General features: G+C 50.8%; 1 protein-coding gene and 1 long non-coding RNA gene across 6 annotated transcripts in view; one reads left to right on the top strand and one right to left on the bottom strand.

The window, feature by feature from the left end:
* CDC42BPB (CDC42 binding protein kinase beta) overlaps positions 1-21,088 on the top strand; it is a 124,201-nt gene that overhangs the window by 31,543 nt on the left and 71,570 nt on the right. For all 5 annotated transcript variants that reach the window (XM_055361616.2, XM_055361614.2, XM_055361615.2 and 2 more), the window contains 3 exons: positions 12,149-12,240; positions 15,698-15,781; positions 20,248-20,343. In XM_055361616.2, the coding sequence (XP_055217591.1) occupies positions 12,149-12,240; positions 15,698-15,781; positions 20,248-20,343 (272 nt within the window). The remainder of the gene's footprint in view (positions 1-12,148; positions 12,241-15,697; positions 15,782-20,247; positions 20,344-21,088) is intronic.
* On the bottom strand, positions 14,618-16,513 carry LOC129526680 (uncharacterized). Its single transcript, XR_008671401.2, has 2 exons — positions 16,451-16,513; positions 14,618-16,037 (listed from the first exon to the last, which is right to left on the bottom strand). It is a non-coding gene; the product is annotated as an uncharacterized lncRNA (long non-coding RNA).

The following is a 21,088-nucleotide window of genomic DNA, read 5'->3' as shown; positions in this document are numbered from 1 at the left end:
AGAGAGCCAGGAAGAGTAAGTTAGGACGGACTCTGTTACAGAGCTCTAGAAGCCAGAGCATTGGGGCTCCTTTCTGTCCTTCCGCCTCAGTTAAACAGAGACAAGTCCGAGGCCTTCCGGGAGGAAGATGCGTAGACAGTTCTCTTCCTGGCTGTCACGTCGTCCTTCCTGTCCTGGCAGTCCCAGCCCAGTTTGGAGTGTGTGGGAGAGCGTCTCTGTGTATATTTAGGACTACCCTGGCATTGTACTAGGAAGGAGTGAGGATTCATTCTCGATTTCTCATCCTGCTCCAGTGCAGCAGCTGAGCTCATTTCCTGTGATCCTGTTCCTGGGGCCGGGGTGGGCACCCCCCCATCAGTGCTGCTGGTGTGAAGGGTCCTGCCCAGCTGACATGGGGGCTCCCTCTGGGACTAGATTTCCCTGCACTGTGTGCTGACTTTTGTCTTTGAAAATTGGTCTGTGTGTGATCTTAAATACCTCTGTTTGGCGAGCTGCAAAATCTGCATATTAGAATATACATATTCTGCATATTAGAAGATATATATTTAATATAATACCAGTAGTTGACTTAATAAAAGTGTATATGTTTATGAATATCTTTTCTTTGTCAAAACTAAAGTTTTTACTCGAAAATCAGTTAAAAAAAGGAAAAAATTAAGAAAAAGCAGTGAGTAAAATTATTAATTTCTACCAAAGAAAAAACAATTAGGATCAGGTATAGTGGTTCATGCATGTAATTCCAACACTTTGGAAGGCCAAGGTGGGAAGATTACTGTAGCCCAGGAGTTTGAAACCAGTCTGGGCAACATAGCAAGACCCCGTGTCTACAAAAAATAAAAAATTAGCCACTGCCAGGCGTGGTGGCTCATCCCCGTAATCCCAGCACTTTGGGAGGCCAAGGCAGGTGGATCACCTGAGGTGAGGAGTTCGAGACCAGCCTGACCAAGAAGGTGAAACCCGTCTCTACTAAAAATAGAAAAAGTAGCCAGGCATGGTGGCAGGCACCTGTAATCCCAGCTACTCGGGAGGCTGAGACAGGAGAAATGCTTGAACCCAGGAGGCAGAGGTTGCAGTGAGCCGAGATCGTGCCAGTGCACTCCAGCCTGGGTGATGGAGTGAGACTCCATCTCAAAAAAAAAAAAAAATTAGCCACATGATAATGTGCACCTGTAGTCTCTGCTACTCAGGAGACTGAGGGGAGAATCACTTGAGCCCAGGAGATCAAGGCTGCAGTGAGTGAGCCGTGATCACGCCACTGCTGCTCTCCAGCCTGGGGGACCCTGCCTCAAAAAAAAAAAGAAAAGGAAAAGAAAAGAAAAAAATAGCTATATCTGTGGGTTGCTGCTTTTTTTCATGGTGTGGAAATGAACAGTTCTTAAGAGAACAGGTGTGGACTGGTGCAGTGGGAGCCTGAGCGGGGTGGGTGAGCCCATTCCAAAGAAACACCCCCTACTGACTGGGTGGAGCCACAGATGCAGCAAGCACCAATAATGTTCGTTTCAAGGAATTGGCTGTGTTCTCACAATTGCTTATTGAAGCTTGGGGCATTTATTTTGTCACCTAGAATTTAATTTATGGTTTATTGTTAACACTTAAGCCAGTGAGAATGAACTTGTCTCCAGCCTCTGTGATCTCTGGGTGATACCCTGCCCCCTAACAGCTGGATCAGTTGACAAGTGTGATGTGAGCACCCGTGGAGAATGGGCCAGCTTTCCGTCTATGCCAAGATGAGTGGCGTTTTTGTTTGTTTTGTTTTTTAAACAAAACACTTTGGTGAAAATGATTTCAAACATCTCCCGGGCGTGGTGGCATGTGCCTGAAGTCCCAGCTGCCTGGGAGACTGTGGGAGGATCCGTTGAGCCCAGGAGGTGGAGGCTGCAGTGAGCCGTGATGGCACCACTGTGCTCCAGGCTGCCGACAGAGTGAAACCCTGTCTCAAAAACAACAGCAACAAGAACTCTTCAGGGTTCTCTCTTCTGTCTCCACCCCACCTCTCTCATTCTCAAAAGGCCAATCAGACTTCTGTCCCCTGCCTCCCTCAAAACTGCTGCTTTTGTCAAGGCCACCTGTGGTCTCCACGTGGCAAAAGCCAGTAGGTAATTCCTGGTTGTCATCCACCTTCCAGGATGGAAGTCCTGGCTTTCTCTGCACCCTGCTGGCTTCTCTTCCCCGCAGCCACCTCATGTCGAAGCCCCCCAGGGTTCTGTCCTTGGCCCCTCCCCTCTCTCTGCTGACTTCCTGGTGATCTCATCCGATACCAGCTGTACACTGGGCACCTTGGGCTTCTCTCTGGAACTGCATCACCTGTCCAGCTGCTTCCCTGCCACTCAGCCCACCAGCCTCTGTCAGCCTTCCCATGCAGGCAACTCCAGCGTCCTAGTGCTTGGCCAGTGCTCTGTGCGAGTGTCAACCTGCACGCCCCATCCAGCAGGAAATCCGCTCGTCTCGCTTTCAGGAACAGCCAGGATCTCACCGCTGCTTCTGACCAGACTGCTATCGCCTGTACCACACGACCCCCGCCTGTACCACACGACCCCCGCTCTGGCCCACCCCGCTCCTCAGGTTTTCTCAGACTCAATCTGTGGTCTCACTTGTCTTCCTGTCTTTTGCATCTGGATGTTCTTTTTTTTTTTTTTTTTTGAGACTAGGTCTTGCTTTGTCGCCCAGGCTGGAGTGCAGTGGCACGATCTCGGGTCACTGCAACCTCTGCCTCCTGGATTCAAGCGATTCTGCCTCAGCCTCCCAAGTAGCTGGGACTACAGGCACGCGCCACCATGCCCAGCTAATTTTTGTATTTTTAGCAGAGATGGGGTTTCACCATGTTGGCCAGGATGGTCTCGATGTCTTTTTTTTTTTTTTTTTTTTTTTGAGACAGAGTCTCACTCTGTCACCCAGGCTGGAGTGCAGCTCACTGCAAGCTCTGCCTCCCAGGTTCATGCCATTCTCCTGCCTCAGCCTCCCAAGTAGCTGGGACTACAGGCGCCCGCCACCACACCTGGCTAATTTTTTTAAAAAATATTTTTAGTAGAGACAGGGTTTCACTGTGTTAGCCAGGATGGTCTCGATCTCCTGACCTTGTGATCCACCCGCCTCGGCCTCCCAAAGTGCTGGGATTACAGGGATGAGCCACCATGCCTGGCTCGACCTCTTAACCTCATGATCCGCCCGCCTTGGCCTCCCAAAGTGCTGGGATTACAGGTGTGAGCCACTGCACGTGGCCACATCCACGTGTTCTTAAAGGGCTCCCTTTTTAATCCTCTAAAGTCTCAAGTTGCATTAAGTTAAAATTTAATGGTGGTTCTTTTTGCAGCGTTATACTTCCCGGTTATCAGCCTGTGCTCCTATATCAGCTAGAGCTCCTATTTAGAGAACTGTATTTGGGGTTAAGAGGGCTTGTGGGAAGAGTCACTTTTCTCAGACTCGTGATTCCTGATGAGAGGGGTCTGTGGCTGTCTCCTTGCAAAGGCAGTGTTCTGACGTCTTACAAAAGAGCTTAGTTATTGTGAAACAAAGAAAACACATTTTGTGTAATTTGAACACATTTTTCTAAAACTTTGTGATAGGTACTAATCTTCCATAGCTGCGTCAGCCGTCTGAACCGTAAAAATAAATTCCAAGCCTTTGGAGCTGTGAACTCTCTCCAGGGTGGCCCTGTGAAAGCGCCTGCATTCCCTGCCACATGCGGGCCAAGGCGCTGACTCCTGGCACACGCCCTGTGCTCTCTCTCTCACGGGGGTTCAGCATGTGCCCCGTCCACTGTGGCTGCACTCCTTGGTCCCTGGGGTGCTGCTCTGGCCCCTTCTCTCTCTGCAGGAGGACCGGATGCATAGCTCGTCAGTGTGCCTGGGCCCTCACACACATCCATACCTTCTCTAGCCTGGCCTCTGGCCCTCGGCCTCCGCGTAGGTCTTGCTGGGCCGTCGGTAGGTGCCTCCCCTGCAGCTACCCCCGCGCTCCAGCAGCTGTGGAGGTGCTGCTCCAGGCAGGTGTGGGTCCTGCCATCTCTTGAAGGGACGGAGTGGTAGCTGGCGGTTACAAGGAGAGGACCTCAGGAGAGAACCATGCTGTGGGTGGAGTTGACGACTCGGGGGCGAGACGTCTGTCCCTTGTGTCCTCTGCATGTCGCTTGGCCATTGGGGCCCTGTTCACCTTCATTGGTAAAAGGTATTATTCGTAATGGATAACCTGTCAGACTGTTTCCAATTCCAAATGTATTGATTGTGGCCACAAAGCAGCTGAGGCCCAAACAGTCAGGGTGGCACGGATGAACAGAACCGTCCAGGGGGAGGCGGAGAGCTTCTGCCGGACAGGGGAAAGCAGGACTTCCTGCCCGCCTGCCTCAGGCTTCAGCTCTTGACACCGTCCTCTTTCCTCAGACCCTCCCACCCTGGGCACTCCTTCCAGCTGGTCTCATCTTGTTTGATTTCACAATGGTTTTCTGTCAGTTTTAGACAAAGATCCTCCCTCCGCCTGCAGTTCTTCTTGGCAAAGCTTTTCCTATTTAAAGGGAGCGCTGGGCACCATTTTGCCTTACAGTTTAGATCTCATATTTGTCGGTGGTTACACTTGATTGATTAATCCATTGTTTTCTAGAGCATCAAGAGAAGTTCTTTAGGGGACAGTCCGGGGTAGGAGGAATGAAGAGATTGATGAGAAAATTTCTCCAGTAAAAGTTAAGCTGTCTAAAGGCTAAAGCTTTATTCAGCCTTTTGGATGGAAAATCTCCCAAGATGTTGAATGTCCTTATCTTAGGAGGGATGCGAACCCTCTGTGTAGAGAAGGCCGCCCTTTGGTGATGACTCCCCGTGAACGTCAGTTGCCACATGCCATAGACACAGGCAGCTGTGCTGAAGGAGTCCTGTCAGCGTGGCAGGTCCGGGGGAGCGGCGATCAACTCTGCCTTAGAGCCTGGTGAGGAAGACGGGCAGGAAGAGGTGGCTTTGTGCTGGGTGAGGGCTACGGGCTCTTCAGGAGAAGTCTGAGATGATGCCCAGGTGCCATGGCTGACGCTGCGGGTGATGGTGTGGGCGATGCAGGGCGTGGTGGGCAGTAGCCTCCCAGTTGCTGCAACTTGGAGCCTCGTGAGTGCTGGCTGGTTAGCCTGGCCCAGCTTCTGAGCTGCAGGGCGGCCGTGTCTCTAGGGCCTTAGCATATTTCAGGGTGGCCAGGTGTGGTAGCCCACGCCTGTAATTCCATCACTTTGGGAGGCCAAGGCGGGAGGATCACTTGAGCCCAGGAGTTCTAGACCAGCCTGGACAATACAGCAAGACCCCATCTCTGAAAAAGAATAAGCTGGCATGGGAGCATGCCTGTGGTCCCAGCTACTGGGGAGGCCAAGGTGGGAAGATCCCCTGAGCCTGGGAAGTGGAGGCTGCAGTGAGCTGTGATCACTCCACTGCACTCCAGCCTGGTCGACAGAGCAAAACCCTGTCTCAAAAACAAACAAACCAAAAAACCGAATGGCCTGCATCCTCCCTGGAAGCTGTGTCTGTCTCTAGTTGCCTCACAACAGGCTGATTCTCCCACTTCTCACCCCTCACCTCTCCCCATCCCCATGGAAGCTGGTGGTTTCGAAGTGATCACTTTTTGAAAATATAAAACAGCAGTAGGGTCCTGTAAGAAAAATCAATTTTTTGAGATGGTCTCTTCACGATTTCAGACTGTAGCACTAACTATGTGATGTAATTGGATTCCGTTGCCCCAGGCCCTACTCCCCTCCTCACCCCAACCTGCTGCTCTCCTGGCCTCTCCTGCTTTGGTGTGTAGCACCCCATTCATCAAGCTGCCGTGGCTAGAAACCTAGTGCACATCCTGGAATCTTCTTTGCTCATCCCATGCCACAATCCACTCTGGTTCCAACACTATCGATGCGACTTCCTCCTCTGTTCCAGGGCCACTGTCCCATTCGTTTCTAAGCCACCATTGTTATCTTAATGGGGCGGTGGTGGCTGTATCCAGTGGGCCCTCCCTCCTTGCCCCTCTAAGTTTTCCAAATAGCAACAAATGAACTTCTAAAAGTATTTTTAAAACATTTTTGAAATAGTTTGACACTTCAGAAAAGTTGCAAATAACAGAAGAAAGAACTCTCCTCCCCCAACTGTTTGCCATTGAATACTTTACCACAGGGATCCCCAACCCCCAGGCCACGGACAGCTCCATGGTCTGTTAGGAACCAGACTCCACGGCAGGAGATGAGTGAGCATTCCCACCTGAGCTCTACCTCCAGTCAGATCAGCGTGGCATTAGATTCTCATAGGAGCACGAACCCTGTTGTGAACTGTGTATTTGAGGGATCTGTGTTGCATGCTGCTTATGAGAGTCCAGTGCCTGATGATCCAAGGTGGGACAGTTTCATCCCAAAACCATCACCTCACCTCCTCCACCCCCCTACCAGTCTGTGGAAAAATTGTCTTCCATGAAAGTGGCCCCTGGTGCCAAAAAGGTTGGGACCACTGCTTTAGCATGTATTTCCTGCAGACAGGGATATTCTACATAACCACGGTGTAACCAGCACAATCAGGAATGTAGCATTGATACATTGGTGTATCTAACCTTCAGATTCCACTGAAGCATTGCAGATTTTCTGGTACTCTGCTCTGTAGCAGAAGGGTCTGCTGCAGAGCCACACACACCATGACCTTGTTCCTTTCTGTGTGATCAGTTCTGTGTCTTTCCTTGACTTTCATGACCTCGACACTGCTGAAGGTTTCAGGCTGATAGTTTGGAGACTGTTCTTCAGTTTAGGTTTGCCTGGTGTTTCCCGGTGGTTGGATTTGGGTTGTGGATCTTTGCAGGAAAATCACAGAAGTGAGGCTATGTTTTCCCTCTCGTGTCCTGTGGGATGTGCGGTTTCGCCTTGTCACGTAACTGATGCTGGCCGCTCTGATTGCTTGATTTCAGGTGGTGTCTGCCTGACTTCACTGTAAAGTCACCGTTTTCCCTGTGTAATTGATAGGTATTTTGTTTGGATGTACTTTGAAACTATATAAATATCCCATTTTTCATCAGATTTTTAAATTTTATATGTTAATATCAGTGTGGACTCCTGATTTCCTGGTGTTTTTTGTTTTTGTTTTGAGACAAGGTCTCACTGTTGTCCAGCCTGGAGTGCAGTGATGCAAACACAGTTCACTGCAGCCTCCACCTCCCGGGCTCCAGCGATCCTCTCACCTCCGCCTTGAGAGGAGCTAGAACCGCAGGTGTGTGCCACTACACCCTGGTTAGTTATTTTATTTTTTGTAGAGATAGAGTCTTGTCATGTTGCCCAGGCTGGTCTTCAACTCCTGGGCTCAAGCAGTCCTCTTGCCTCAGCCTCCCAAAGTGCTGGGATTCCAGGCATGAGCCACCGCACCCAGCCCTGTTTTATTGAATAGATTATGATCTGTGACTGCTTGTGTTCATTTTGAGCACACCCTCACTTCTGGGCACTGGCTGCTGCAGGCTCACCTTGCGGTTTCCTGACCCAGCTCTGGGGTTGCCTGAGGAGCCCTGTCCTATGTTGGAGAATGGTCTTTAGAGACCACGGTCCGCACTGGGTGTGCTTGTAGCTGAACTGCTGCTGCTCCCAGATACTCTCAGTAGACAGAGCTAGGACTCTGTATGTTCACACCCATATATGGCTGCATTTATCCCTGTATCTATCTGTCTATATTGAAGCTGCGAGTTCATACTGATAACCCAATTCTATCCCAGTGGTGTACGGTTTATTCTCGTTTTCTTCCTTATCTATAACTCCTCTCTTTGACAGTGAGGAACCCAGCCCCATCATCCTGAATGTTGCTTATCTGATCAGTCGTCCTGTAGGTAACAAGAGGACCACCCTCCCCTCACCTGGTTCCCTCCCCTCACCTAGTTCCCTCCCCTCACCTGCTTCACCGGCACTGATGTCCTCCTCACTCCACCCCACACCCCAGCCAAGCCTGGGGAGCTCTGACCCCCCCGCTCCCTGTTGAGCTCTGCCTGAAGCAGGTGCTGGAGGGAGACTACAAGGCTGGGAGGCGGGAGGACGACTTGCGGCTTCCTGCCCGCTCCCTCCTAGAGTGGCACCCTAGCAGCACCATCCTGGCAGCGAAGTTCCTTCTGGCAGTCGGCCACTGGTGCCAGTTTGGAGTTTTCCCCACACCAGCAGAACAGCCCTGCCACAGTCACCTCAGAGAGCCCAGCGTCAGCTGGCTGTACTCCTTCCAGTCACTGGGGACCCAGCCTGTGGGGCTGCCTTTGAGCTCAGAGACCCAGTGCTGGCCAGCAGCACCCCATCCTCAGGGGTCTGAGTTTCAGCTTTACAGGGCCCTTTGTCCAGGTTTCTAAGTTTTAAAAATTCCAGCCTCGGCCGGGTGCAGTGGCTCACGCCTGTAATCCCAGCACTTTGGGAGGTCGAGGTGGGCGGATCACGAGGTCAGGAGATCGAGACCATCCTGGGTAACGTAGTGAAACCCTGTCTCTACTTAAAAAAAAAAAAAAAAAAAATACAAAAATTATCTGGGTGTGGTGGCACGTGCCTGTAATCCCGGCTACTCGGGAGGCTGAAGCAGGAGAATCGCTTGAACCCAGGAGGCGGAGGTTGCAGTGAGCTGAGATTGTGTTACTGCACTCCAGCCTGGCCACAAAGCTAGACTCCGTCTCAAATAAAGATTCCAGCCTCTTCTTTAATTTCCTGATCCTAATGGCAGAAGGTGCTTCCTGCATTTGCCATCTCCATGTGGTATTTCCATCTTAGTAACCTAGTTGGCGGTTATTCATGTTAAATGTTCTGTCCCCTGCTCTCAGTACCTGTGTGGTTAGCAGGGTGCTCTGCCACTGTGATGCGGCTTTCCTTTCTAGTCGTAGCTAATGCGGTCTTAATTATGTTTATTGTTTCTGTTTTTGAAACGGAGTTTTGCTCTTGTTGCCCAGGCTGGAGTGCAGTGACGAGATCTTGGCTCACTGCAGCCTCTGCCTCCCGGGTTCAAGCGATTCTCCTGCCTCAGCCTCCTGAGTAGCTGGGACTACAGCTGCATGTCACCATGCCCAGCCTAATTATTTTTATACACCAGTACAAAATTGTTAGTGTTCTCGGAGCAGTTTGAAAATATTTGGTATTTTTGAGAAATAATGTTTTTCTTAGGCTTTTCCTTCTGGGCCCTTTTCTCCTTTGCCCTCTGATTTGGGTACTTGCTCCTGCCTGCCCACAGGTCCCCTGCTGCTTTGCTTTTGTGGTTTGCCTCTCCAAGCCTTCACCCCAGGCTTGCCTCGAAGTTCCTCCCACTTCCAGCCTGGCCACCATCATCTGTGTCTGCCCGCTTTAGGGAAATGTGTACACAACTATTAAACTACGTAATTAACAAAATGTGTTTTATCAAAAGAGTAGGGGGAAACTTGACAAGGAAGCCCAGGTGACTTGAGAGTAATTAATGTGGAAAGAAAAGAGAGGACGTTCCGGGCACAGCCTTGGTGCGAGCTGCTTCCTGCGTCTCATCTGCCTCTGTCTTCACTGTTTTTTGTTTTGTTTTGTTTTTCAGATAGAGTGTCACTCTGTCGCCCAGGCTGGAGTGCAGCTCAAGGGTTTTCTTCAGCCTGGCCTTTCTTTCTTTTTTAATAACTCAGGACTCATTTGTTCTGTTTCCTGATCTCTGCTGATGTGTATTTGCTGTGATGGGGGCCGTCGTTCATAACTCGCTGTCTCCCAGGCCCCAGGAGCCTTCTGTGGCTCTTGCAGTTGTGGTGAGCGAACCTCAGTGGAGTTGAGCAACTACTAAAGGAGAAAAAACCCACAGGATTAGTCGGATTAGTAATATGGAACTCAGTCAGAAGCCCAGGAAGTGTCAGATCGCATGTATTTTGGAGCTAATTGTAGCCACTCCTGCAGTGGTAAGAAATAGGACAGAGAGGGCCCTGTGCACTTCGCTCAGTTCCCCCAGAGGCAACTTTCATAAAACTGTAGTGATAGAGAATTTGAAAAAGAGCCAGATAGAACAAAAAAAAACCTAACATAAAACATGCAGATTTGGGCTTGAAGGTGAAAATAGAGACAGGTGCAAGAGAGACAATTGACTGCACGGATGCCAGACTGGCAGGATACATGGCGGGCACGAGCTGGTCTGGAGTCAGACAGTGTGGGCTCCAGTCCTGGCCTTGCCTTGCGCTTGCGCTCTGTGTTCCTGGGAAGAGTTGACCTGACCTCTCTCTAGGAGCTTTTTTTTTTTTTTTTTTTTTTTTTGAGACGGAGTCTCTCTGTGTCGCCCAGGCTAGAGTGCAGTGGCACGATCTCGGCTCACTGCAAGCTCCACCTCCCAGATTCACGCCATTCTCCTGCCTCAGCCTCGCGATTAACTGGGACTGCAGGTGCCCGCCAGCACGCCCGGCTAATTTTTTTGTATTTTTAGTAGAGATGGGGTTTCACCGTGTTAGCCAGGATGGTCTTGATCTCCTGACCTGGTGATCCGCCTGCCTCGGCCTTCCAGAGTGCTGGGATTACAGGTGTGAGCCACCGCGCCCGGCCTCTAGGAGCTTCTTGTAGGGGATGTAACCAGTTGCCACAAAGTGGGGGGCTTAAACAACAGATATTTCTCTCACAGCTCTGGAGGCCAGAAGTCCAGAGGCAGGGCGTCAGCCGGGCCATGTCCCTCGCAGGCTCCGGGGAACCCTCAGCTTCTGGGGGTGCTGGCAATGCTTGGCGCTCCTTGTGTGCGGCCGCATCACTCCCGCCTCTGCCTCCATCCCCACTTGGCTCTTTTTACCTCTGTCTGAGTCTGACTTCTCTCCTTTTAGAAGGGACACCAGTCTTGTTGGACTTAGGGCCTACCCTATTCCAGCAGGTGCCGTTATTTTCACTTGGTTACGTCTGTAAGGACCCTGTTTCCAAATGAGGTTACAGTCACAGGTTCTGAGCAGACATGAGTTTTGCTGGGGACACTATCCAACCCAGCACAGTGCCCACAGAAACCTGGCTGAGTTTTCTCATCTGTGAAGTGTGGATAATAACAGAATTAGTCTCAGAGAGTCCGCATGAGGAGGCCGGGAAGAGCAGTGTAAGGTGCCTGACTGGTGGACATTACTGTTACAGACGCCACAGGACCTATCCGGGACCGCCACGGGTGTCCAGGGAGACTCCAGCACTTGTGTTGCCTTGGAGAATGTCTTGTGTTCCCTGAGCTGCCCCGTGGCTCCTGCGTGCAGGCAGGTGGAGCTCAGCTCTCACTCACCTCATGCACTTGTGTCCCGCACGTGGGCTTCGGGCACCCATCTGTTGCTCTCTCGATAGGTGTTCACCTATTGGCTTTGGCTAGGAGACTTTTGTGGTGATGATGTTTGCTGTGATAGATACTGAAGTATACTGTTGTGTGTTGCATAACGATGGGGATACCTCCTGAGAAATGCATGGTTAGGTGGTTTTTGTCATTGTGCGAACACGACAACAGCACATCACAGACTCAGATGGCAAAGCCTACTCCACACCTAGGCCTTGTGGCACAACCTACTGCTCCTGGGTTACACACCTGTGCAGCGTGCGACAGTTCCGAACACTGTAGGCAGCTGTAGCACAGTGGTTTTTGTGTGTCTATTTTATTTATTTATTTTTCTGAGATGGAGTCTTGCTTTGTTGCCCAGACTGGAGTGCAGTGGCACGATCTTGGCTCATTGTAACCTCCGGCTCCTTGGTTCGAACGATTCTCTTGTGTCAGCCTCCTGAGTAGCTGAGATTACAGTCACCCGCCACAACATCCAGCTAATTTTTGTATTTTTAGTAGAGACGAGATTTCACCATGTTGGTCTGGCTGGTTTCGAACTCTTGACCTCAGGTGATCCTCCTGCCTCAGCCTCCTAAGGTGCTGGGATTACAGGCATGAGCCACCGCGCCTGGCCATATTTATGTATCTAAACATAGAAAAGATTTGGTAAAAATACAGTAGTATAATCTTATGGGATCACTGTTACGTATGTGGTCCGTCGTGGGCTGAAACAGTGTTACCCAGTGCATGGCTGCACTTGCTCAGGATGCACATCTGTGTCCATTGCTGTAAGTGCTCACTTTCCAAAACGTGTCAGATATTAAATATTTTTAAACAAACTTTTTTAAAAGTATAACTTAGTGCAGCACCCCACTCAATTACATTTTTATATAGTATCAACTGATTAGACTAAATTGTTGGTTTTACTGTTTTACTTGTAGCTAAACCATTTACACAGCTGGTGAAAGAAATGCAGCTTCATCGAGAAGACTTTGAAATAATTAAAGTAATTGGAAGAGGTGCTTTTGGTGAGGTAAGATAAACTTCATTTTGTTAACTTTGCCTAAATTGCCAAAACATCAGCAGCTTCCATTTCACCTTTTTGTGCACCTATACATTGGTTTGGGGATGAGGTAATTAGTATTATTTGGAGAGTTTGTTTTTTCCTCTCTCTCTTTCTAAGATGAGGTCTCACCATGTTGCCCAGGCTGGCCTTGAACTCCTGGGCTCAAGTGATCTCCCCGCCTCGGCCTCCCGAGGAGCTGGGGAGAAAATCTGAAAGATAGAATGAAGAGAAAGGAGACTCGAAAGCTTCCGACTGACCTGGGAGATTGTTGGGACCAAAAATAGTTTCTTCAGATGTAGCTTGTTTTTGTTTTTGTTTTTGAGATGGACGTCTTGCACTGTCACCCAGGCTGGAGTGCAGTGGCGCGATCTTGGCTAACGGCAACCTTTGCCTTCTGGGTTCAAGCTATCCTCATGCCTCAGCCTTCCGAGTAGCTGGGACTACAGGTGCTGACACCATGCCTAGCTAATTTTTGTATTTTTTGTAGAGATGAGGTTTTGCCATGTTGGACAGGCTGGTCTCAAACTGCCTGACGTAGTTTCTAAAACTCCATTTGTTAATTGAATTTTGACTTCTTGGCATTTTCTAAAAAACACAGAGAGGGTCGAATAGCAGCTGTTTTCATGCTCTGTACTTGCTTGCTGTTGACACACCCGGTGTGGCTCTGGGTCCGGTTGACTTTGCCTAGGGGAGGAGGGCCAGCCATGCAGGTGCAGCTGGAGAGGCTCACCAGGTCCCTTGTATGGGGCTGGGAGCCCTGCCCCAGGAGGCCCGTGGCACGGTGTGGCCTCGCCTTCCAGGCCATCTCCACAGACCTGCCTCGGCCTTGCAGAACAGTTCTGCCAAGACCAAGGGAGAGGTCAGGCTCCCTCAGTGGCCGCGGGACTGCCTCGGGTGGTTTGACAGTGAGTCACCGGAAGAGCTTTGCTGCTTCTTTTTTTGTTTTTTGAGATGGAGTCTCGCTGTGTCACTCAGGCTGGAGTGCAATGGCACGATCTCCGCTCACTGCAAGCTCTGCCTCCTGGCTTCATGCCATTCTCCTGCCTCAGCCTCCCGAGTAGCTGGGACCACAGGCGCCCGCCACCAGGCCAGCTAATTTTTTGTATTTTTAGTAGAGATGGGGTTTCACCGTGTTAGCCAGGATGGTCTTGATCTCCTGACCTCGTGATCCGCCCACCTCAGCCTCCCAAAGTGCTGGGAGTACAGGCGTGAGCCACCGCGCCTGGCCAAGTTTTGCTTCTTAAACTGTGCAGTGCCTTAGCACCTATGCTGAGGTTTGATCTAAGCTCTCCTTGGCTGGGGAACTGTGCCTTTTGGTTCACTGAGGAAAAATCAAACAAGAAAACGCCCTGTGTCACATCCCAGCAGCAGGTGTGCTCTGCCCACAGCAAACCTACTGGACACGACTACAAAGCGAGATAGCCTTTGCTGTGCAGGGCGTGCATTTTCCAGTGTGCAGACGTGAAAGAAGGCAAATCAGTACTTTAGGGAAATAGCCCCCCTCTCGCAGCACCATCCGCGTGAGTGAGTCTCACCAGAGGGATGGGGAGGAGAGCAGCCCCTGCAAGGCTCGTCCCATCGTGACCGGAGCTGCCAGTTTATCTCAGTACAGACCCTGGATCCAGGCCTCACCAGCCAAAGTCAATTTACCACAGGCCAGGATGGGACAGAGAGTTTGTTTATTTTGTTTGAGACAGGGTCTTGCTCTGTCGCCCAGGCTGGAGTGTGCTGGCATGATCACAGCTCACTGCAGCCTCCACCACCCAGGCTCAGGTGACCCTTCTTCCTCAGCCTCCTGAGTAGTTGTGACTACAGGCATGTGCCACCACGCCCTGCTAATTTTTTTTATTATTTGTAGAAATGGGGTGTCACTGTGTTGCCCAGACTGATCTTGAACTCCTGGGCTCAAGCAACCCTCCCGCCCCAGCCTCCCAAGTAGCTGGGACCACAGGCATGCACCACCGTACCTGGCTAGTTATGTTTTCTTTTTTCTTTTTAGTAGAGACAGGGATCTTGCTATGTTGCCCAGGCTAGTCTCAAACTCCTGGGCTCAAGTGATTGTCCTGCCTCCACCTTCAAGAGTGCTGGGATTATAGGCATGAGCCACTGTACCTGGTTGAGAAAGCCTTTTAAAAGTAAAAACAGATTGCATTAAGTGATTGCCTGTCCATCTGCTACCAAGCATTGAGCTGTGCCAGGCATGGGGGCTTTGGAGGTGAGCAGGGCCCAGGCCACACAGAGCCCTTCATCCATGGCTGGACTTTCCAGAATGCATTTAGGAGGGAGGGAGAGGCACACCCGGGCAGAGAGACAACCAAGGGAAATGAAGGAATAAGAGAGAAAATTGTTTTAACAGAATGGTTTACACTTATTTTTAGTACTCTTTTTTGCCAAAGAACTTAATGCAAAACTCAGTTTTGTGTGAGTTTCAAAGAAGATAACACTGATCGCTTTTTGAGCTCCTCCTGATGGAAGGGAGCCTGTCCTTTCCATGCGGCCTTTGCTTCTTGGATTCCCTCCTTGGTCTCGTTCCCTTGGAGCCTCAGAGTCCATATCTGTGCAAGATGGATTTTAGAAATCCCCCGCAGCTGGGGTCGCTGTGAGGGTGAAGTGGGGGTGCGGATGCGCGGCTCAGCACCGTCTCTGGCACGCAAAACGTGCCTGGTGAATGGCAGCTCTCACAGTGACTCTACGATGTGACTGTGTGGTATTTGATGTTAGAAACAGGGAGGTAGATGATGATGCCATTTAAGACCTCTTCAGGCCATGGCTGCTGCAGGCACGGGGACATGCTGGCTGCTTGCCATTGGCAGCCAGAAGGTATGGAAGCCGCTGTCACTGCCAGTGAGTAGCTTACAGGAAGTGCTGAGTTGGAGACTTGGGCCCGTGCGTGAGTGACTTACGTAGGGTAGAATGCGCCAGACAATGGTGCAGACATCTCGACGGGTGTTGGTAGTGATGGCAGAGCTTATTCAAGATTTGGTAGAAACTGGAAGGTCCAAGAGGACTTCCTGAAGGAGGTGGCACTTGAATTGTTCTTTAAAGAATGTGGCTGGTGGCCGCGCGCTGAGTGCTGACTGTGCCCCACACTGTGCTGGGCACATTAACTGTCAGGGCTCATGGGTCCTCATAGCTGTCTCAGGAGTCCAGTCCTGCCATTAACCTCCTGTAGTGGTGGAACCCGAGCCACAAAGGGGTGAATTTGCAAGAGTGAAACTCCGGAGCCCACGTGGCCAGTCCCTGCCTCTGTGAAGAAAAGGTTCTTGATGCAGCAACTGGCACATGCTAGGCGGGAAACTTGGCTTTCAGTCACTGCTGGTTTCGCAGGCTCCTGGGCTGTTAAGATTTCACTACAGTTTAGCTCCAGCGTGCTAGCCTTTTGTTCCAGAACCGCATCTTTGTTCAGCTCACATTTGCATTGCAGGTTGCTGTTGTCAAAATGAAGAATACTGAACGAATTTATGCAATGAAAATCCTCAACAAGTGGGAGATGCTGAAAAGAGCAGAGGTAAGTATGGAGCTTGAAAAGCCATACAAATGGGGCTTGGGGTGAGCAGAAAGTGACTGTGAAGCCAGCTGGGGAACAGCTGCAGTCACCCCACAGCCCTGGGCCTCCCTGCCCCCCGGACAGAGCGAGCACTCTTTTTTGAGGAGGTCTCAGTCTCCTCCCTGGCGCCTGCTGCTCCCCGCCTCAGCGACCACTCGCTTGCTGGACACTGTTCCTGAGAGTGCACCCTCGAGAATGTTGGCGGGTCCTGTTTACTCTAAAGGCAAATAAAAAGCATCGGGAGAGTTTCAGCATTGATTGCAGTTCTGCTCCATACGCAAAAGGAATTAACACGTTTGGACCCTGCTCACATACAGAATAGGTCTTTAGATTCCCACCTAGAGGAGCCTCACGGTTAGAAATGAAAGTGGACCACTGCTCAGCAGGCTTTGATTAGCTCCTTTTTCTTAGTTCGGTGTCAGTCTTCTTGGTGGCCATTCCATGCCCCTGACCCCACCTCTACAGCCGCGTGCTCTGCCCCTGGTCTCCCTCCTGCCTGCCTAAGGCAGGCCAGGCCTGCTGGGGAGCCCACGCTTTTCCTCTCTGGCCATCTTGAGTTTCTGTCCTCACCCGCCCTGTTGTCTTCCCCTCCCCTGCACTCAGAGCCCAGGCCCTTCCTGGCCAGTTGACCTGCTGCTTCCTGCTTCAGATCTGCTCCGTCCATCATGCTCCATCCTCTCCCGTGACTCCCACCTCTGCCAGAAGGCACTTGGCAGTCCCCTCCTTGCAGGCTGCCATTCATCACAATGGTTTGCTGTGGCCCCGTGTGTCTCTGACCCGCCCTGAGTGAGGCCTGTGCCTGGCAGCGCTGCGGTGGCTCTAGGCTGCTCAGCCCTGCGGTCAGCGCTTGCTTCTGGAGTTGGACGCCTCTCGACGTGGCCACCTCCTCATTTTGGGAAGTCCTTCTTGGGTTTCTAGACCCTCTCCTCTTACCCCTCTCACCGTTCTAGTAATTTGAGGTGACGCTTTCCTCTTTGGTCCTGGAATTTGTGCCTGTGCTGCCCATGATGGTTGCCACCTTGGGCCGACAACAGTACAACCATCGATTCAGGCCAGATCTCTCCGGGGCCCTGGGTTTTATTAACTTGGTGGGTGTTATCGGTTCCTCGTGACTCAGTCATTCTGGCTTTTCCCTCCCCCGCTCTGGACCCATTTCCCCTTTCCCTGCTGTGGCACCCAGCACAAGGTCTCACAACCATTTGTTGCTCACTGAACGCATGTTGGTTGACAAAGTTAGCACCATTTTGTAGTCACCCTGGTCTCAAAATGTCGGTGGCCTGTGATTGCTTCGGCCCCCTGCGTCTCCCAGCTTCTGGGGTGTACATGGTCTCCCTTCCTTCTTTGGGAGAAGCCTTTGCTCTCTTACCCTCCATCTTCACTCAGTCATCTCACTGTGTGCTTCCGCTGGGCCCTCCCTCAGCCCCAGCAGCCCTTTCCCCACCCCAAACAGTGGCAAACACGGGAATGTTATTGGAGCAGATTTTTAGGGGGAAAAAGTAGCTACTGTTACATGAAAGTGTGGAGAGGTATCAGGTGTTTGGTATTTACCTAAATGTCATGGTGGATGAGTACATTTTAAAAGAGTAAATATTGCTGATTTAATTTGAATCTGGTGACACAGATCCAGTTTAATTGGCATGCTCAGAAAAACTCAAGAATGTTTGCCAGTCGCGGTGATTATACTAGAGTATGTGTGTGTAAGAGATATAAAAATAAATATGGTGCTAGTTGCAAACAATTTATCTTTTTATTTTTATATCATAGACTTATTTTAAGCATTAAATTTTATAATACTGATTTATAAAAAATTTTCTTAAAAGTATGAATTAAGAGGTTGGTCAGTAGAAGAGTTGCTAAGCAGTGTAGTTTATAATTTTTCCACCAGGCAAGGCCTTTATTTCATTTTACTTGGTTAAAAAATACTAAAAGTTTCTCTCTCTGCTCCTTAGACAAAACTGCTGGATAATACATAAGTTTCCTGTCAGCAGGTCACCTTGTAGGCGGTCCCCAGTTTAAGAATGGGTTTTTCCTAAATGCTCTGGGCAGCTAGCTGCCAGGCAGAGCTTCAGGGAGCGTCTCCTGAAGGCGTTGGCACAGGTGCCGCAGATCCTCGGGGCAGCCCCGGCCTCCTGAGCCCACGGTCTCACCTCACCTGGGACTCAGCACTCCATCACCATTTCTTTTTGAGGGCACGTTCTGGAAGACAGGAGGTCAGGCACACTGAGGCTCAGGTTTTCTTTAGTTGTCCCTTCACCAGGCCCTTGTGGCTGAGGTGGCCGTTGGCAGAGGGGTCGTGATGATTCCAGAATTGCTGGTCTCTGCATATCTGGACATTAGCAAGCTGAATGTTGACCGCTTGTCATGTTGTCATTGGTAGAACTGGGTGGGACACAGCTGCAACAGCCATCTTTTTTTTTTTTTTTTTTTGAGACGGAGTCTCTCCCTGTCGCCCAGGCTGGAGTGCAATGGCGCGATCTTGGCTCACTGCGACCTCGGTCTCCTGCGTTCAAACGATTCTCTGCCTCAGCCTCCCGAGTAGCTGGGATTACAGGCACCCGCCACCATGCCTAGCTAATTTTTGTACTTTTAGTAGAGACGGGGTTTCACCATGTTGGCCAAGCTGGTCTTGAACTCCTGACCTCGCGATCCGTCTGCCTCAGCCTCCCAAAGTGCTGGGATTACACGCGTGAGCCACTGTGTGCAGCCAACCATTTCATTTTAAAAGAAAAACTTTTTTTTTCTTGTTTTAGAGACAGGGTCTCACTCTGTTACTCTGTTGTACAGGGTGGAGTACAGTGGCATGATCTCAGCTGGGCTCATCGATCCTCCCACCTCAGCCTCTTGAGTAGCTGGGACTGCAGACGGGTGCCACCACACCCGGCTAATTTTTAAGATTCTTTTGTAGAGACGGAGTCTCACTATGTTGCCCAGGCTGGTCTCAAACTCCTAGGCTCAAGTGATCCTCCCGCCTTGGCCTCCCAAGGTGCTGGGATTACAGCGTGAGCCACCATGGCCAGCCTGAAAGGAAAACTTTTTAAAGTTTAGAAAAGAAAACCTTGTAGAAGAAATAAGTTTCAGAGGTCACTGTGAGACTCAGCTGAGAGCCAGTCAGAACCGTGCCCTCGTTCCTCACATAGCAAGCTCTCCATAATGTACTTATATTTTTGTTAAGCTTGACAAGTTCAAATGTAAGACAGTTTGAATCTTGTTCTGTGCTCAATAAAGAGGAAATCATGTTAAAATTATGCCAAAGGCCTGTTGACTTTTTTTTTTTTTTTTTTGAGACAGAGTCTCGCTTTGTTGCCCAGGCTGGAGGGCAGTGGTGCGATCTCGGCTCACTGCAAGCTCCGCCTCCTGGGTTCACGCCGTTCTCCTGCCTCAGCCTTCCGAGTAGCTGGGACTACAGGCGCCCGCCACCACACCCAGCTAATTTTTTTGTATTTTTAATAGAGACGGGTTTCACGGCGTTAGCCAGGATGGCCTTGATCTCCTGACCTCGTGATCCACCCGCCTCAGCCTCCCAAAGTGCTGGGACCACAGGTGTGGGCCACCGTGACCGGCCATTTTTTTTTTCTTTTTGAGATGGAGTCTGGCTCTGTCGTCCAGGCTGGAGTACGGTGATGCAATTTTGGCTCACCGCAACCTCCGCTTCCTGGGTTCAAGCAGTTCTGCCCCCTCAGCCTCCCATGTAGCTGGGATTACAGGCACCTGCCACCACACCTGGCTAGTTTTTCTAGTTTTTAGTAGAGACGGGGTTTCATCATGTTGGCCAGGCTGGTCTTGAACTCCTGACCTCAGGTGTGAGCCACCGTGCTCGGCCAGGCCTGGTGACTTTTAAACGGAGATGCCACCTGGGCATTAAAACTCTTTTGGAAGTCGTAGCAGGGTAGAGGGCAGCCTCTTGCCCTGTGCTGCTGGCTGTAGGCCTCCCTAGTGGAATCTGTGACAATTGTGTCATCACCATACTGTGATTTCAGCAAACTTGTGCGCCTTCTCCTGCCAGCTGCACAGCAGCTCAGCAGTGGGTATAGGACGGAGAGGGCAGACACGTGGGGCTGCCCATGCCATCGATACTTGGCAGAGGTTGATCTGGTAGAGAAGTCAGGAGGTGCCAGGTGGGAGGAGCCCAGTCAGGAATCCACATAAGGGTGGGGTGAATCTAAGTGTCAGCCACAGAAATGGTGCCCGTGGGACAGCAGGGTGCAAGTGCCTCCTCAGCAGCCCTTGGCACTTGCACGGGGCTTGGGAGAGGAAGGGATGAGGGATGGCTCAGCCTCAGCAGCCTCGGGGTGGTGCACGAGGAGGAGCCCGGAAGGCAGGGACACCGTGGCTGGAGCCACTGTCCCAGGAGGGACCCCGAGACCGGCAGTACGCTCTCTGGCCTACTTCCCAGTGAACACAGACTGACACCTCTCATTGCTTTGCAGACCGCGTGCTTCCGAGAGGAGCGCGACGTGCTGGTGAACGGCGACTGCCAGTGGATCACCGCGCTGCACTACGCCTTTCAGGACGAGAACCACCTGGTAGGTCGCACGGCCAGAGACTCGGTCAGGGCATTCACTCTGGCTTTATTCCTTTATGCTGTCACTAAAAATTCAGTCAGACAATGTGGAACTGACATTTAAAAAATGTGTATTGGACTCGATAAAACAGAGGGGCTTGTTTTCACGCAGTAATTATCAGGTAGAACTTCTTTAAAATAAACGTGTGAAAGTAAGGACTTTGTTTTTTTCTAATCACTAGAGAAGCTGATTCGTTTGTTCGCTGGGTTTATTACATTTAAATCGGCTGGGAGTTTGAAACACTTTCAATCTTGGATTATTGAGAATAAGGAACCGCAGTGGGGATTAAGCCACGTGGATGTTTTTGCCTCCATCTCATCTAGGGCTGAGTCCGGGAGTGCCTCTCGCGGGCCTGCAGTCCTCCTGTCTTCCTGCGGTGGCGGGGGTGCCCCAGGCCCTTTTGACAGGTTTTAGGTGACTCTTAGTCTCCACGCTGCCTGTGGATTTTTCCGATTTAAACAGGGCTTGCTTTCAGGACAGATGGACCAGCCTCGTGACGCACATGCGTGCGCATTGTCAAGCGTGTTCGCCTCCACAGCACTCTAAGGCAGCTGACTTAGCGGTAAAGGGGAAACCAGCCCTTGGTCTCGGCCGCTGAGTGACCCGCAGACCGCCTTGTTCAGGACTTTTTATTCCTAGAGTGACTCTCTAGGTTTGCCTGAACCTAAAAGTGTCCACTGCTGGAGCTCTGGGTGGACGTGACGCG

Source organism: Gorilla gorilla, chromosome 15, assembly GCF_029281585.2.
Source record: "Gorilla gorilla gorilla isolate KB3781 chromosome 15, NHGRI_mGorGor1-v2.1_pri, whole genome shotgun sequence".
NCBI lineage: Eukaryota > Metazoa > Chordata > Mammalia > Primates > Hominidae > Gorilla > Gorilla gorilla.
This window is presented reverse-complemented; position numbering and strand designations above follow the sequence as displayed.